The sequence below is a fragment of the Sebastes fasciatus genome, chromosome 6 (assembly GCF_043250625.1).
Source record: "Sebastes fasciatus isolate fSebFas1 chromosome 6, fSebFas1.pri, whole genome shotgun sequence".
Lineage (NCBI taxonomy): Eukaryota > Metazoa > Chordata > Actinopteri > Perciformes > Sebastidae > Sebastes > Sebastes fasciatus.
The window spans coordinates 33289328-33307956 of NC_133800.1; the positions used below are offsets into that span (position 1 = coordinate 33289328).

At 41.2% G+C, this 18629-nt stretch overlaps 1 protein-coding gene across 2 annotated transcripts in view; it reads right to left on the reverse strand.

Moving 5' to 3' along the window:
• The window catches only part of LOC141769901 (protein unc-13 homolog B-like), a 108025-nt gene that overhangs the window by 77776 nt on the left and 11620 nt on the right, over positions 1 to 18629 (reverse strand). The window contains exons 2-6 of one of the 2 annotated variants that reach the window (XM_074639412.1): positions 10913 to 13835; positions 9882 to 9904; positions 9074 to 9123; positions 8843 to 8918; positions 882 to 956 (exon numbers count right to left, since the gene is read on the reverse strand). In XM_074639412.1, the coding sequence (XP_074495513.1) occupies positions 882 to 956; positions 8843 to 8918; positions 9074 to 9123; positions 9882 to 9904; positions 10913 to 13718 (3030 nt within the window). In that variant the 5' untranslated portion in view covers positions 13719 to 13835. Of the gene's footprint in view, positions 1 to 881; positions 1013 to 8842; positions 8919 to 9073; positions 9124 to 9881; positions 9905 to 10912; positions 13836 to 18629 lie in introns of those variants that run through there. The other variant, XM_074639411.1, reaches the window with a different exon arrangement.

Consider the following 18629-nt stretch of genomic DNA (forward strand, 5'->3'; position numbering starts at 1 on the left):
ACAGCGACTATAATCTGTGAGAAAATATGTTTCCCTCGAAATGTAATTGAGAATGCAGTTTACTGTAGTTTTATGGGAATATAATTTAGTAGGAGACAGGGTTGCTACATAACATACCACAGAGCTGAGTCAACACAAAACTACAAAAGCTGTAAGCTCAAAGAAAACTGAACATCTAAGTATTTAGTGTTGTTTTTAACATTACTTTGAGCTGTGCAGGTGTTCTTTGTGTAAAGCAATGCAAACTTTCAATTCCCTCTGCAAATCCTCTGCAGAGCCCATGCTGTGCATTTTGTTTGACCTGCCTTTAATCTATAAACAGGCCTCTGGTAAGCTGTACCTTTTACAAAAAAAAAGATGCTTTTTATGTTTTAGTATGCTCAGGATTCCCTTGTAGTGTAATTACACTGTATACATTATAGTCTTTTACATTTGTCAGTTGCTTTGTTCTCCACTGCTGCATTCAGTGACCTACTTTATCCACTTGAATAATTAATGTTTCACCCGATGTAATGTAATCACCACCGTGACATGACACAGTACGGCAGGAAAGGCACAAAACAAACAATGATAAACAAACATCCAGTCAAGGAGGCCTTGCTGCTCTTGACTCCATTAAAACGTGGAGTTGACTCAGCAGAATTCAGAGCTCACAGTATATTGGATCCTCAACAAACAGATTAACAATACGGCTTCAGAGTAATGACAGCAGGAGTACAGCTGGTGTGTGTCTGTAAATATAAGTTTGTGTGGATCCCCGTTAGCTGGCATCGAGGTGACAGCAAGTCCTCCTGTAGATAACTATTACATCATAGCTTCAATATATTTATATATATATATATGTGTGTGTGTGTGTTTGTGATTTGAATTTGGCTACTCACAAGCTCTTCGTCTTTCAGGGAGGTCCGCGTGGCCAGTGTGTGGGCGAGTCCAGCTTTCCTGGACTGTATCATAGACTGGAAACAAGAGAGAAGAGAGAAGCATCAGTGATAAACAGCCACAGAGAAAAAAACAAACAAACAAGGTAAAGAGAAAAGAAAAAAGCCAAGCAAAACTCTCAGTTTAAAAATTCAGGAAATCAATTCTCCGTGCGATATTTGGCTCTTTCAACTTTGAAGGTCGTGGAAACTTGCAAACACAACACACACTTTTGTTCTCCTTCTCTGTTTGAACACACACTTTAGGAAACTCGTCACACATCTCTCCTCTATTCCCTCCTTGAGGACAAACACACACGTTTGTATCACTACGCTTGTGAGGATCTTCACTGAATGTTTTCCAATTAGGACGTTTTTTTGGCGCAGCTACAGACGCTACTTCCATAGACTTAGTCTCATAAACACTTTAAAGGTGCTAAATTATAAATTCAGAGCATTAAGATAGCAGCAAACAGCTATTGTCTATGTAAAGCCTGAGCAGAGAATGAAGTCACTCTCCCTCTGTGTGTGGTGTAATCCAAGTTTCTCTGTGCTTTGTTGACATCGCCGGCCGGCTACACATGCATTTTAGTGCATGTGTGTCCCAGTGAGCGTGCCCAACTGGCTAGTTAATCACTGCCACTCAGGTTCCCCGCTGGGTTAGGCCTTTGCACACTAAGTCCGTATTTTTCGTTCGTTTAATAATAAATACGACCTCACCTTGTGTCAATCATGTTTACACACCGACTCAGTTATTAAAGCAGAATAAAATAACAAAACGCATCGGACTCAGCGTGCAATTCTTCTATGCGTAACGTTTTTTACCTGATGGCGGATTTAAAAAACTCATATAAAAAAAACGGACTTGGTGTGCAAACACTTTTAGATCTGTCAACAGTGTTGCTGTTGGTTGCACTGTTAGCACTGATAGCACCGTTAGCACTGTTAGCTGCGAGCCACCAGCTCAGCCGTCTCCATGTTGAGAGCCACGTAGAGGCAATCCCTCAATCATAGATATGCTTTGAATTCTGTATTGAGCACCTTTAATATTGAATATTAAATTGAGCCTAACTGAAGCTCTATTGATAAAAGTTATGCATTAAAGGAATATACAGTATATAGGCTACATTTTGGGAAATACGCTTATTCCCTTTCTTGCCAAGAGTTACATGAGGAGATTGATACCACTCTCACATATTGGTCAATTAAATATGAAGCTACAGACAATAGCCTGTTAGCTTTGTTTAGCACAGAGACTGAAACCAGGGGGAAACAGATAGCCTGGCTGTGTCTAAAGATAACAAAATGTGCCTACCAGCACCTCTAAAGACCACTGATTGAATTTATACCTTGTTTGTTTAATCCGTACGAACTATAAAACTTTAAAACAAGAATTCGCACGTTTACGGTGAGTTATGTGCCGGACTGTTTCCTGGACCAGCATCTTCCTGGAGTTACCGCTGGTTGCCTGGCAACTGCTCAGAGCTAAGAAATAGTGTATGAGCTTTAGTGGTGATGCTATGTGGATTTCGTCAGCTACAGACACAGCCAGGCTAGCCGTTTCCCCTTGTTTCCAGTCTTTGTGCTAAGCTAAGCTAACCACCTGCTAGTGGCCTTATATCTAATGGACAAACATGAGTTTTTATGGGTCTTCTCACCTAACTCTCCACTAGAAAATTAATATCCAGAATAGCCTAAATATCAAACTATTCTTTTAAGAAAAGCCTTCATTACAGTTTTCCTTTAACAGATTCCTATAATATTATGCCTATATGGTGTTTTATATAATATCTGTGGATCTGCGGATGTGGAGAGGAATGGCAACTTGCTGTTGCAGGACGTTTGGTCAGGATCCGGACAGCCTTTCATCATCTCCAGAGTAAACAAAATATTCAAGTTCAAATGCATTTTTCATCGTACAGCAGCACTTTAAAGCTGCGAGACACCTGAGAAACGTCCTTGAAATAGCAGCACAGCTCAAAAAGACTCGGCTCACAGCATCTCACCGACGCATGCTGTCACTCATCATTAAGTTAAACTGATCACTGACATTTATTTGAAACAGCACTCTGTGATTCATCAGCTCACTACACATCTCTTCACTTTAAGAAACTGTATTTTAATGAAGTGCAACGAGTTGATAGAGTATTTAGTCTAGTTTCATTTATTTTACATTATAAGAAGGAGGGCATCGAGTCACACACAACTCTGGAAATGTAAAGGATAACACGATGAAATCTAAGGGGTTGTACACATATAAAGTACCAGAAGTAGTTGTGCAACGACTGAAAAAAAACCAGCCTTAAAATCCTGTGTCCTGTGTCAGTGGCCTACGATAAACAAAGGATCCTCAGGGGCACAAGGGGGGTGCAGCGGTAAAGTTTCCTGTTATCCAAGGGATCGATTTCTGGCAGCAGCACCTCCAGTTTTGTTACACATTTCAGCAAACACAAGAGGCCAAAGGAGCCTGGTGAGGGGTCTTGTTGCTGCACTAGTGACTTTTATGGGTTTCACTTCCCATATGTTACGCCCTGCTAGTGGCACTCACTGCTGCTGGGTGAAATGAAGCGACTGTGGCTTTATTAAAAGACATCTGGATTGTCTCTGATCCCGATCCTGCAGAATGGCTCGATATATCCCTAAGCTGAACTCTATCCTTAAAGGGATAATTTGGGTGTTTTGAAGTGGGGTTGTATGAGGTACTTATCCATAGTCAGAGTATTACCAAAAGTAGATGATGGTCGGCACGCCCCCAGTTTGGAGAAACAGACAGGAGTACCAGCACGGGAGCAAAGCAACGTACTGCTGTGGACGGGGGCAGCAGTAAAGCGTATTTTAGACACCTAAAAAAATCAATATCAGTTTAAGTGTACACTATATTTAGAATATTTTCACCGCTTCACCATGCTGTCAAACAGCCCTTTCCAACGGGGAACTGAAGCCAATGTATCCATCTATGCTCCCACCAGACTCCAATGAAAGTTATGGTCTACTTGCCTCGATCGGTTAGTTAGTTTGTGCTGTTGTGTGACTTTGGTGACTCCGAACTAACCAAAGTCACACAATAACACCAACAAACTAACCGGTCGAGGCAGCGGTAGATCAGCAACTCCTGTGTTCTGCGAGGTAAAATTAATGTTTTTGGCAATGGAGATGGAGATGGGTTGCTTTGGCAAGAGCAAATATAATGGCCTCAGTTCCCCGTCAGAAATACAGACTGCATAGCTGTCTGACAGCATGGTAAAGTGGTGAAAATATTCTAAATATAGCGTACACTTAAACTGATATAGATTTTTTTAGGTGTCTAAAATCTGTCTTGCTGCTTCCCCCGTCCACAGCAGATCATTGCTTTGCTCCCGTGCTGCTTCTCCTGTCTGTTTCTCCAAACCAGGGTTGTGCCAACCGCCATCTACTGTAGGTAATACACTGACTAGTCATGACTAAGTCAAACAAGTTACACTAAGTCATGAAGTATGTAGTGAATGGACATCTATATCCACAGCGAATATGTCTGCTACTACAAGTTTTCGATGTCTGGATTATTAGAAAAATCAGCAACTCTGACACCCTGACCTGACCTAAGCCGGGTTTGTGTCACAAATAAGAAGTCCAGTTTACAAGATAAAGTCAAATCATCAGGGCCATTTTGGCCAAACATACGACCACAGGGATTAAGAAACATATCACAGACCGTAGTGCTTAGTGAAGTGCTTCATCCCTCCAGATATGGCTCACTAGGAATTGTATATATTATTTTTACAATGCTAAATTTTAGAGCTCCAGATTATTTTAATACTTTGACAGTGAGCTTTTCCTCATCCGTCCTGACAGCTACAAGACCACAGAAGAAGACATGCTATCACCTGACAAGAGAAGACCTCAGGGTACAGTAGCTGGACAGCATGGGTCTGAAAAATGTGCTGCTTGTCTGAACAATGAAGATGTTGGACAACAAAATATGTGGTCATGTATTATGGACTGGGCGCTGTGCTCCGTTTGGGGGCAGCTTAAATTATTTGAAGTGACAAGAAAGCCTAAAACTCGCATTTTCAGAAGCAGGAGAAAATGTAATCACTGTTCTAAATTCATACGCTGGACACAAAAGTGCTGACCAACCTCGTGTGTGTAACCATAACAACAAACTCAGGAAACATATAAACTGTTGACTTTAATCAAAACCAACAGATGCTCTAACGTTCTCTGCACATATGTTTCTATCTAGTTATGTGAGAACTTTTGATCCTTAAAATTATAAATGCAAATCACAAACCACTCTGTCGTGGCCACACTTATTTATCTATATTTTCTTTGTTTATTTGTAGATTTGATTGCTTTGTAACCTTTACTCTGTGTCGACATTTTAATGGTACTTTTGTCATTTCTTCTTTAGCTTCTTTTGGCTGTTATGGTTTTATCTCCAAATTGTCTCCATCTCATCTGCACAATTTTGTTCATCCTTCTCTTTATAATTTGTGTAATTTTTAGGGCTGTCGATTAAAATATTTAATAGCAATTAATCGCATGATTGTCGATAGTTAATCACAATTAATAGCAAATTAATCACACATTTTTTATTTGCTCAAAATGTACCTTAAAGGGAGATTTGTCAAGAATGTAATACTCTTATCAACATGGGAGTGGACAAATATGCTGCTTTATGCAAATGTACGTATATATTTGTTATTGGAAATCAATTAAAAACACAAAACAATTAAAGATATTGTCCAGAAACCCTCACAGGTACTGCATTTAGCATAAAACAATATGCTCAAATCATAACATGGCAAACTGCAGCCCAACAGGCAACAACAGCTGTCAGTGTGTCAGTGTGCTGACTTGACTATGACTTGACCCAAACTGCATGTGATGATCATAAAGTGGGGATGTCTGTAAGGGGGAGACTCGTAAGTTTAAGCGCAAGTTTGGAGTGCTATTTAGCCTCCTTCACGACAAGCTAGTATGACGTGGTTGGTATCAAAAACTGACCCTCCTACAAACTAAATATCGCAAATTGCGTTAAAGAAATTAGTAGCATTAAAACGCGCTATTGCTTTGTTAACTTTGACAGCCCTAGTAAGTTTCTGACTTAACAAAGTTGAACTAGATTGTCTGGGAGCCTTTATATCTCTTCAAACCTAGCGGGAGCTTTTTCCCTCAGACTTCTACTGCTGAGATTGTGACCTTCACTCCAGAGGACCAATGTCAAATCAAAGGGGACAAGTTTCTTTAATCAGATGAGTCAAGTTTCTCTGATCTCAGCGAGGGAATATTCACGGCTCTAACCACTCAGCCGGTGGATGTACGTCCCTGAAGTACTTCAAAGTCAATGTAGGACGAAAAGGGAGAACGGCACAATTTGCAATAACAATTATCAGCATTTGCTTGATTAGAGAAGCAGGTGTGTTATGTTATAAAGTGGAGATGTTGACTTGATGAATCCAAGCAACACAACCCTGTTAATTAAAGGACTTGTAGTTAAAAACAGCAATCAGAGAAGAAGCCTCTCTGAGCATCAGTCGGCAGAGTAAGGAATTGATTTCTCTTGTGTTTGTCTGAACGTTTTGAAATATGGCTGAACAATGACTGATATTTGTATGTGTGCATGGTCATACCAATGCACATACAGTAAGATATCTTCACACAGAGCACATTGAAATGCTTCGCTACGATCAGGACCATTAGAGAGTCTGCAACAAAGCCCATTAAAAGCAGCGAAACACAGCATCTGAAATCTCACTCCTCTCTTTACTCACCATAGCCTGAGGGGCCGACGAAGGGAGGCGGGCAACATGAGCAAGGAAAAGAGAACAAGAAGAAAGAAAAGGTTAGAGACAAACAAGCAGGTTCCCCTCTGAGAGGATCAGCAGCGTTCACCTCGAATCCAGCTATTCAGTGCTAGCAAACAAATTATTGCACCGCGGGTGTCACCGCAGAGATGCACCTTCGTACATTTTACCCTGCAAGTAATCATTCCTGAAGGATCAAATTAGCTGATGGTAACATGTCAGACTCTGGTGTCACTCAGACTGCTTGTTAACATGACTCTTTTTGTCTCTGCTACTTCCAGTGCTGATGTAAAAGTCAACAGGCAATTAAAGCTGAAATCAATAAGCAAAAGTGGCCGAGCATCTGGTGCACAGCAGTTGCAAAGAGAAACAAAAACTAACAGGGTACATATACTGTAGGCAATCCAGCAGCATGAGGAACCAACACATGTACATTTTGTTACTAGTAAATTAAACATTTTCTCTGTTACAGTTTGATCAAACTAAATGAAAAAAGGTTGAAGTTTTTGAGTGTCAAATGTCACCAACAATTATTAATCAGTTTGGTGAGTAATGCAGGGATTTGTGAATATCTTTCACATTGTGTTGCTTCTACTCAGTAAAATATATGACCAACTAACCAGGTAACCTGACTGTTAATATATTACATACTGAAGGGATGTAATGTTAGACAGTATTGGCGCTGTGAACCTGACAGGTGCAGCATGACAAACCTGGTATTTAAGGAGGGCATCTCCACCCACAGTGGCTCATTAGTCATATTTACCAACTGACACATTTTCAATATAAACCTACACACCACATAAATAAAATTAATTCATGTTCTCAGATTTTCAGGGAAAGTATGCAACATACACAAGACTTTCTTGACTGCGCCAGTAATTAGTGACTTAAAATGATTTTAGTTATGCTCAAATATTAAACACATCTCATGTTTGGAAGACTTGATTGTGTGTTGTTTATTCTGTATACCAGTGACTCAATCTTCATAGATAACTTTAGCATTTAGGAGCAGGGAGCTGCTGTGAAACACCCGGGGAGCAACTTGGGGGTTCGGTGTTTCGCTCAAGGACACTTCGACATGCAGACAGTAGGAACCGGGAATCGAACCGCCAACCATGACACGCTCTAACCACCGAGCCACCGACCCGGTCGCACAAAAATCCGTATGGATGATACGATAAAGCGCAAGGCAAAAGCGTGTAATAAGAACGCCCTTCTTGCTTTAGGCGAGTCATTTGTACGCGATGCAGTCTGTACTGACTGCAATGTAAATGCATCCGGGTCAAACAAACACAGGACTTTCAACCAGGAGACCCGTGTTCAAGACCAGTGTTTAGTTTGGTAAGTTACCTTAGGGACGTTAGTGACGTGTTTTCCGTAGGTATTGTACTTAGTTTACGTACTTATTTTAAGACCATCCATGACGTTTTTTCTAACCCTAAGCGAGTGGTTTTGTTGCCCCCTGATGTCTTTGCTTGTACTCATATTTTCTCTCGACTCGGTCAGTGTTGACCAATGTTTTGAATTTGTTTTTTTGCCCCTATTGTTCAATTTAACCCCAAAAAATCCTGAGTCTGACCTTGTTTAGTTTAAAGGTCCAGTGTGTAGGATCCGGTGGTATCTAGCAGTGAGTTGAGGAGATTGCAACCAACTGAAGCCTCCCCCGTGTGCCAAAGCGTGTTGGAGAGCTACTGTGGCCGACGCGAAAACGCGAATGGCCCTCTCAAGAGCAATTTGGAGCAGAACCATTACGTAGAGTGCGTGTGTACGTGGGAAGTGAGTGGTGAAGCAAGAGAGAGAGAGAGCGGCGGTGACGGGAGTGAGTAACATTATCGAAAAGTTAACAGTATTTGGTTTGTCCGTTCTGGGCTACTGTAGAAACATGGCGGTGCAACATGGCGGACTCTGTGACGAGGACACGCTCCCGGTGTAGATATAAACGGCTTATTCTAAGGTAACGAAAACACAACAGCTGTTATTATTCAGGTGAATATACACTAAAGAAAACATACTTATTAATGTTATATTCCATTTCTGCCAATACACACTGGTCCTTTAAGGCGTGAAAAAAGTCAAGGTTCTGTGAAGGTCTAGATTCATGTGTCAGGAGACAGACGTTGAGTGATGTGTACTCACCAGTTCACTAACAAGGGGAATGGGCCTCCTCTTGCGGAGGTCTGGCATGCTGTCAATGCCAAACGGTGAGTTTCCCCTGCACACACAAACACAAACAAATACCAAAATGCACTAATCAATATTTAAATAAAGAAGATCCAGGTGCAAACACTGCATCAGATAATCAAATTCTCTCGTTCACACACACACACAAACACACTTACACACACACACCAAAAAGTGTTTACTGACCCTGGCTTGGCCCACGGGTGCTTGCTGGGGTCACCATCTTGATCTCGGCTCTGAAATAGAATGTCAAAGGTCACGGATTTAGTCATTTTGAAGGCTGACAGACTTTATTGGTTTCATGATTTCATGACACTGTAGCATGCACAAGCACAAGAGAAAGTGAGAAAGGAGAAAAACAGGAGAGAAGCAGTGGGACTGAATTGAGTTGGTTGAGTTTCAGCTTTGCATGCCAAAGAGGGCATTTCAATCAATCATATAGTATATATATGATATATATACATATATACATATATGAGCTTCATAAATCTGGTTTCACCTTGTAAAGTAAACACCCACTAAACCGTACATGCTTCCAGTAAACGTACATCGAATATCGACTTTTTGCTTCCTAACAGCGTGTTGTTTTTGTCTGACAGCTAGTAAAGAAAATACCACAGCGAAAGTAACAAAACATGTTAATATATCAGCCTGACAGACTCCACATCAATATCATTTTTCATCAATATTGTGTCTTAATCAATACTGACATATTCCTGTATGGCATTTTTATATTTACGACAGGAACAGCAAATGTTCTTAATAGGACACAGATGCATTGAGGCGGACATCTCGTAAAAGCTATTTCATTAGCTTTGAATTGAAACGCAGTATTTTCAGGATTAAGTGAGCATTTTCCAGAAACTGACATAAAGCAATAAAAACACAATAAAAATGAAATTAAGAGAGACACTGACATGATTAAATGTCCAAAGGATATATATATTAAAAAAAAATACAGAAAGAACGGTAGAGAAACCACAAAAGAGGTAACCTGATCTCCTTCTTGACTTCCATCTGTAAAACAGCATAAGAGAAAAAGGAAACACAGTCATGGACTAGTTTGACTCATCATGCAAAATAACAAGACACACCCTGTATTATTAATTTTCTTAGAAATGCTCGGATAATGTTAAAAGCAGCTGCGCCACTGAGTTTCCAGAAAGAAGAGGCTCTGAGGTCATAAATGTTTCATTAACATGTATAATTTATCATGAAAATGACTCTTAATATTTCCCCTTCTCCTTCGTCCTTAATGTCAGGCTCGCTTCCCAAGGAGATAATTGATGTTTTCTAATATAGCAAATGGCTACTGCTGGAGCCTTTGGAGAGGAGTAAGGGGACTCGTGAGTGGCAGGTGATACATTACTCTCAAGAGGGAAGAACATTATAGTATCAGCAGAGACCGTTTGGTGCAGTAAATACCTAAGGGACCTTTAAGTGCGGGGGCTTATTCATAACCGCTGGGTGAACGTACCCAAAGAGGATACTGACAGTTATCCTTTTATCAATATACACACAGACCAGAGAGCGACAGATCAAAGAGTTTCGGCAGCAGTGAGAGGCTCTGATGACAAAAAGGTGGGGTGGAAAACAAACGCTTTTGAGCAGAGAGGCCAATACTTTTATGATCACTAGAAGTTAAATGACATATATTAATTTCAACATGAAAAGAGTCACTTGAATAAATTAAAATGCAAAGAACGTTAGATAGAGGCGGATACGTTGGTCTCTAGTGATTGGTTAGGGAAAATCTAATCCTCCTCCCCCACGGAAATCGGTAAGCGTTGAGGCAATGTCAGACTGAAGATGGAAACGGAGTATAACGCGTCGACAATTATGTCTGATATCAGGCACGTTTAAAGGATGAAAAGTGGGAATGACTCATGCAAAAACAAAGAAAGATTTACTGTACTTATCTTTAGATCTGTGACTCATAACTAATAAATGACTCATTTACTGAAATAAAAAAAAGCATGTGAGGAAACTAAAGATGATCCCAACTTAACATCCAACAATGACTACCTGGTTCGAAGTCTTCCTGAGAGAAGGAGGACATGGTCATACTGGTGAGGTTGCGCCGGGACTCCCTTTTCTCCCGCAGAATCTGCTGGAAGGTCCTCAGGCACTTTAGCCTGCGTTCATCCAACTGGCTTATATCCAAGGGTGGCTCTGCTGCGTCTCCTTCTGCTTTGCCTTCTGGAGCCACAGTATCTGTGGCAGGTTGCTGTGGCAGTGGTACCTCAGGTTTTCCCTGCTCCTCCAGTGCTGCAGGTTCTTCAGCCGAAAGGGAGGCAGAGAGGGATTCTGCAGTGGTGCATTGCGAAAGCTGGGCTTTAATGGTCAGATCTGCAGGACCATTTGCAGGACCTTCTGCAGGTTGTTCTGTAAGGCCATAAGGTGGAGGCAGTATTGAAGTGCTACTGGAAATTGGATCAGGGCAGACTGTAAGTTCTTCTGGGAATCGGGGGGTCTTGTCCGAACAAGGAGGGTGTTGGCAAGTGTCTGTAGACTCCAATGTAAGGCTTTTGTTGGCTTCTTCAAGCATAGGCTCCACAGGGAAAAGATCGGATTTGTCTAGAGTATTGTGTCTACTCAATTTCCCAACAGCACTACTACTATCAACCACATCTCCTTTCAGGGTTTCGTCGCATGTTGGTTCAAATTGTGCCTCATAGCATAGAGGTTTCGAAGGCAACTCAGCTGTAGGCAGGTCAGAAGGCATTGATATTTCAAAGTCTGTTTCCTCTCCAGGATTCTGGGCTCCAGGTACTTCAATTTTGCGCAATGCTCCCCGCAAGGCAGAGCTAAAATCAAGTACAGCTCGGCCAATGCGCTTGACATTGAAACCACCAGCTTGGACATCTGCACTGTAAGAGCGAGGGAGTCGGTTTTCTAAGCTGTGCTTAGTGGCTCCAGTCTCTTGGATGAATGGCCTATCCACATCAGCTACAGTGGTACATAAGGATGCCTCAGTCCATGTCACTGCTGAAGACTCTTCGTAGGCTAAATAAGTTTCCTGATAACTATCGACATGACAGTCAGTCGTGTAGCTTAGGTCATTTGATTGGCCATAGTCAAATCCCTCTGCTTCTCCATCATGCCCATCAACTGAATGGTAACCAGAACTTTGAGGGTAGGAAAAATCAGCAGCACATTCATATCCCACAGTGGGCTTTTCAAGGTTGGTATCTGTAGGAACATTAATCCCAGACTGGGTTTGAGGCCTTCTCCTCCGTGACTGCCACTCCTCCCTGCTAGAAGTGCTGGCAGGTGAGTTGTAATGTTTCCCAGAGTGACGAGAGAGATGTTCTGAGCTTTCAGTGGAGATTTGTCCCGGTGTACAATATCCTCCTGCACCTCTGTAGTGATCCCAGCTACCAGCTCCTTCACAGTAAAGAGGGTTTTCAATTTCATGCTCGTCCAGACTTCTGCCCCTGCGGTAGGAAGATTCCCTGTGCCACGCAGATTCCCCAGAGGCACTGTGTGGTGGTCCAGTGTTGGTCCAATGTTCCTCCCCATCATCAGCTCTTTGCTGCTTCCTTCCATGACTAGATGATGGTCTCTCTAGGTCTGACTCACTATGACCAGAAGACAAAGAGCTGGTGCTTGGATAGTCTTGGCCATCCTGCTTATCAAAGTAGCCAAAGGTGAGCTTTCTTGCTACCGCACCTACTGGGATATCCGAACTATGGTCAGAGGTATCCTCTGGTTCCTCCTGTTCTTGATTATCCACTGATTCAGCAATTGGGGACACAGCAGACTCTTCTGCTCTTGATAGCAGTAATCCTCCATGAATGCTATGACGCTCATTGCAGACTTGGGGGAAAAGATTTGAAGCAGACTTTGGCATTGCACTCCCTAAACTGCCATAAGCACTAGCGGGCCTTCTGCGGGAGGATGGTCCATCTTTGCACCCTCCCCCTGACCAGGTACCTGCGTGTACCCCTGAACCAGCCTTGTTGCTAGAACGGATGCCCTCAATCTCCATCAATACAGCGTCTACACAAGATGACACTTCTTCAACTGACCCTCGAACTGAGGTCAGGTAATCCCTGAGGTCGGAGATTTCCTCCTGGATCTTGTTAATCCCCCTCAGCTCTTTAAGAATGTGCTCAATGATAGCACTTGATTCTTCCTCTTTATCTTCGTCCTCTTCCAGCAACGTACCTGGCAGAGCTCTGTTGAAGTTGTAATCCACACAGTCACCAGCAGAAAAGGGTCTCTTTTGCCGAATACGCGGTGAAGGAAAATCCGCCCTGGCTGCTCCTGCAAATTTGGTACCATTCATGTCTGGGCCTATTGGACTGTAGTGCGGGGGTGGTTGCATCGGCTCAGGATCTGGCCGAATGTCACCCTCAAAGGAGATTCGTTTCATATTTGCAGGGGATCTGCAGCTTTTATGCTGCAAAGTGCAGGGTATTCTTATACATCCTTCTCTGTTCAACTCCACCTCTCCTACACATGGCGGCCCCGGTGCTACTCCATGTCCTTTACCGTTTGACACTTTTGGAGAATAGTCCTCAGTCCTGGAGCTATCCTTTGGATATCTGCTTCTGTGCTCCTTTCTGCCCTCCTGTGTTCCCCCCTCTTCCTCGTCCTCAATACCTCCATAGTAGAGGGGGGACTCTGGGACATGGTGCTCTGCAGACCCTTGCAAGAGACGATGTATTTTACCCCGAATGACCAGTGCTACCCTGGGGTTTGGAGCCCTCTTTTTGGGTGAATGGACTTTTGCCTTTGTGCCTCCTTTAGGGGCAACACCTGCTCCATGTTGACCATTGAAGCGATTCCTGGAGAACATATTCTCAAGAGAGCAGCCTGTCCTCATCTAGTTTCCCACATTGTCGGTGGGAGTTACAATCAAAATGCTCACGGTATCATAGTTCATTAATCAAGCCTGTTGGAAGCTTATTAAATCCAAACACTCAATGTCAGTGGTCCATGACTAAAATGGGGAGACAAAGATAAAATACATGTAAACATCCAAGTCGATTGAAAAATGTGGAAAAGAAGAAGACATTTGAGGAATCTTTTTTTTTTTAATGAAGATAAACCTTTTCGCCATAATCGAAGGAACAGAAATATCCTGCTCAGATCTAATATGTCAACTTTAAATGTATAAAATCAAATAAAATATTGTGTACATAAGGAAACACTGGGACATAGTAGCTTGTGCAATCATTCACGCAATATATAGAACACAATAGTGAGTAAGTGCTGTATTCCCAAACACATTTCCTCTCATTGCCCTAAAACCAGAAGTGACAAACTTTATGTATAATTTGATAATATGAACATCTGATATGATACATGTTGTTATCCATACTAATCCAGGGAGCTTGCAGTTTGTGTTAGTGAATATAAAATTTTGATATTTTCAATGTCACTACTACACACTGACCGTATCAGAGCAGACTGACCATATTAGTTTAATCTGAATACCAAAGTTACCCATGCTGAACATCAAAATGATAGTTCTGGATGGTTCTATTATTTGTTACGTTAATGCTGAATGTTCAGATAATGAGTCTTTGAGGTTCAATAACCTCAAGATGCATGCATTTCCTGTTGAGGAAATGGAGAGCACGTCACAGTGACGCATGTTCCAGTTTATCGGAAGGCAATTCAGCTCTCAGGACTTTCATCAAATGTCATAATGAAATGATTCTTTTGTTAACTTAAAACATTCTTGGACACAGATGGCCCATGTTGTTGTAGTGCATGTCACATTAACTGCCCTTTCCTAATCTCCTTCAACCACTACAACCGGACATCATCCAATTTCAGATGACTAGTCAACACACAGGCTCTCAAATATTCCCTCTCAATTTACTGTATTTTACACACACACACACACACACACACACACACACACACACACACACACACACACACACACACACACACACACACACACACACACACACACACACACACACAGACCAAATTCATCGACATTTGCAGGTTAGGATTCACAGAGGACGTATTTGACACCGAAATTTCATAAATCATGCACTCACGTACATTAACATCTATAATCACTTGGCAAAAACAATCTCAATCTGTGGTGAGAAAATCATTTACAGAGGAGGAATGACCAGCACATGTCTTGTGGGTTTGTACCAGTGGGCAACCTCCAGTTCTGAAAAGTGAAACCGATGCAGAAGTGCCTTAAACTTGCATTCTTTCTAATGGCCAGGAGGGGGCGACTGATTGTATAGAAGTCTATGAGAAAATGAGCCTACTTTTGAACTTGATTTATTACCTCAGTAAACATTGTAAACATGAATTTATGGTCTCAATCGCTAGTTTCAAGTCTTCTTCAATACAGCATGATGTTCATTTAGTAAATTATGGTCCCATTTAGAGTCAAATAGACCATAAAGCAGGGGATGCTTTAGGGCGGGGCTACCTTGTGATTGACAGGTCGCTACCACGCCGGTATGGGAGTTGTCCGTGTTTTCCGTCTTACAACTTTAACCCTTTCACAGTGTGTTTTCAGTTTATGAAAGTTAACTGTAATACTTTTGGTGCCTAAATATGTCTTATTCAGCCTTAGGTTGTATTTAGTTCCACCCTCTCATGTCACTTCTGGTTGCAAAAAACAAACTGGCGACAGTCAAAATGCCAAACTTGAGGCTTCAAAACAGCAGTCCACAAACCAATAGGTGACGTCACAGTGACTACGACCACGTCTTATATACAGTCTGTCTCGGTTTGTACAGAGACAGATTTTGACCTATAACCCTCATACAAATAGGCTTAATTGTATTAATTGATGAACTTATTGATCAGTGTCACACTATCTTGAACCAGAAGTTAGGTCTAAAACTGTTCACTGTGATTGGGCCAAGAGCAAATGTCAAAGCCAAAATCCCACCGGGTATACTGCTCTTTGTAAAAAGAAAACAGTAGCAATATATCACTGGTCACTCTCACAGTGGACATAAAAAAGTAATGAGCCAGTGTTTACCAGCTTTAAAGATGCATTCTAAGGCTTTTCACGTTTTTCTTTGTGATTTATTTGTTGTTTAACCTTTGAACGTTAATAATAAACATCTCTTTTCATGAAAACACTCCGAGCACAAGGTGGTCTTTGCCTTTCCTCTTGATGAATGTTACTGTGTAAGCAGGCTATATTAGAATAGGGTAATTACTTGAGGTGACGTTAATTGGAAAAAATGAAGACTTATTATAGAGGTTTTGAGCACTTGTTCTACATATTATTTTACCACTGAAAAATGGTGGTAAGAATGATATTTTTATTAAACAAGGAACAATATGAATGGGTGCAACTACTATCAAGGGTGCAGTGAAGGAACCTTTACAAAACTGTGTGTTTAGTGATGATGATGGAGAGCGCTGAATTAGGGAGATTTGAAGCTATAAATTAGAGACTATTACGAGGGGAATATGTGAGGACAGACATGGGTAATTTCAGTGTCAATAAGCACAGCAGAGAACCGTATCTGCTGGAGCTACAACTTGATTTAGAAAAAGCCAACTGACACAGATCCTTGCTGAGCTCACAGACAGATAGACGAATTGTCAAAACGAGCATTGCGCTCTCAAAACCTGACAGACCAGTGGAAACAAGTTGTGGCTAAAATGCTTCAGAATTTATACCCTGTGTAACTATCTGTTTTGCCATGGGTTAGGTGAATACAGTAAACGATAGAAATCCTAGCCTGGATGATGTAAAATATCACTGAGGCTGTATCATATTAGGGCTGCAACTAACCATCATCATCATTTTGTCACGTCAGTCTTTAGTCTTGTGACTCGTTGCTATCCTCGACCATTTCCTAACCCTAACTAAGTGGTTGTGTTGCCTAAACCTAACTTCCTGTGAAAATGGAAGTGTATATTGAAAGGACACTATGCATGTAACAAGCGTATTTTGACACATCGTCCCTGGTCCCTCCAAAAGTAACGCAAGACGGGTACCCTGCGCCTCGGTCTCCGATGCTGAGGGGCACTGACCAAGCGGCGGTATTTGACGATTTGGGAGTGAGAATGTGTTGATCGTACGAAGGAAAGAAAAGCAGCAAATCCTCTCAAATGAGGAGCTTTTTAATTGAAAAATCATTGAAACAATTATTAAATTATCAAAATAGTTGACAATTAATTTTCTGACGATCGACAAATTGAGTAATCGAGTAATAGCAGTGCAGGGCAAAGCCCCAGTATACTTTACCGTATAACTCCAAATAAAGAGTTTAGAAAATTCTGTTTCCCTTTCTAAAGGAATATGTTGTATGTTGCAGAATAAATCATGAACACAACTTTGACGGCTACCTTTGGACTATTTGGTAAACACAAACTTTCACACACATAAAGTAAAACCAATATGAGAAAAGCCTTACATCCCCCTCTACCCCTCTAAATCACATCCCCTTTCCACTAGTTTGTTGTTATTGCTTGTAAAAATGTCATCTTCTTCTTTCCTTCGCTCATATTGTTTTTAAATTGATTATCCAGGCACTGGACTCTGTTTTATGTGATCTCTCTGTGGTCACAGAGGAACTGTAACTCTGACCCTTGCACTTTTTAATATTGTCTGTCTGTAATGTTGATTACCAAGACATTGACACATACTTTTTATACGTCTCTTTGGTCAGGAGCCAAAACTAAATGTCTTCAATTCAAATGTGATGTTAATTATCAGACACTTGAAAACAGAAGCGATCTGAAATAGGGTTTTCATACTATTTTAAAGCCAAGGACTAAGTGGATGTATGTTATACCACAGCCAAAATTTTGGCACGATTTTGTCTCACCTTTAATTTAATAATTAAGGTTAGATTATTTAGACTAGACCCTTAAATTTCTACATTTTTGGCTATCAAAGTTTTACAGTGATAAATCCAAAAGAGAGTAAAATGTCTGAACAGTCATTCTTCATCCCCTTCTGCTAAAAGAAATGATGAAAAAGATTAAGTATTCTTAATTTCATTTAAAGAGATTAAAGAAGACTTTGGCAGCAGCACTGTGTTAGGAAAGCTGGTGAAGGAGAGGTCGTGCATAGGGAAGTAGTATAGAAAATGTAATGCAGTAAAAGTTAAATCAATGCCACCCTGAGGGCAGACCAGCCACCACATTAAGGAAGATATGTTCCCACTCCGCTTACATAAGTTACTGCGCTGTAGAAACTTTAACACCAAAGTACGAGACCCGCAGACAAGCACACACAAGGATGTCACTCACAACTCTGAATGTACGAATAAACTAAAGGCTCTGAAAAATCAGTTCTCTTAATCTGCTTCTTGCAAAGCGGCATAAGCACGTTATTATCTGCCAAAGATAAAAACAGGCGGTTATTTCACATAAGAAAATATTTTTTAAGTTGGCACACTTCCAAAGCTTGGATTGGTATGAAACTCTCCTTGAACATCAGCACAGAAGATGAACAACTGTGTAAGAAAAAAAGTCAAAGGTACAAGCCTACATAGAAAAACACATAAGAAGGGAAGTCAACTAAGACTCCCAAGGTGAATCTCTCATTCACTGAGTTTAAAATTGTGTTACGTGCGCCACTAATTGCAGAAGATAAAGATGACTCACTCATTCATCAGTTTAAATGAGTTCACTCTCAGATTCTGGGTTACTTTTGGATGAATTTGGCAGCTGTATGTTGTTTCCAACCTCAACGACAAAGCATTCAGAATGTGCTCTAACTGTCTTCTTGTTTCTTCTGCATGGCAACAGCAGCTGAGGCTCATGGGTACTGTAGTATTTA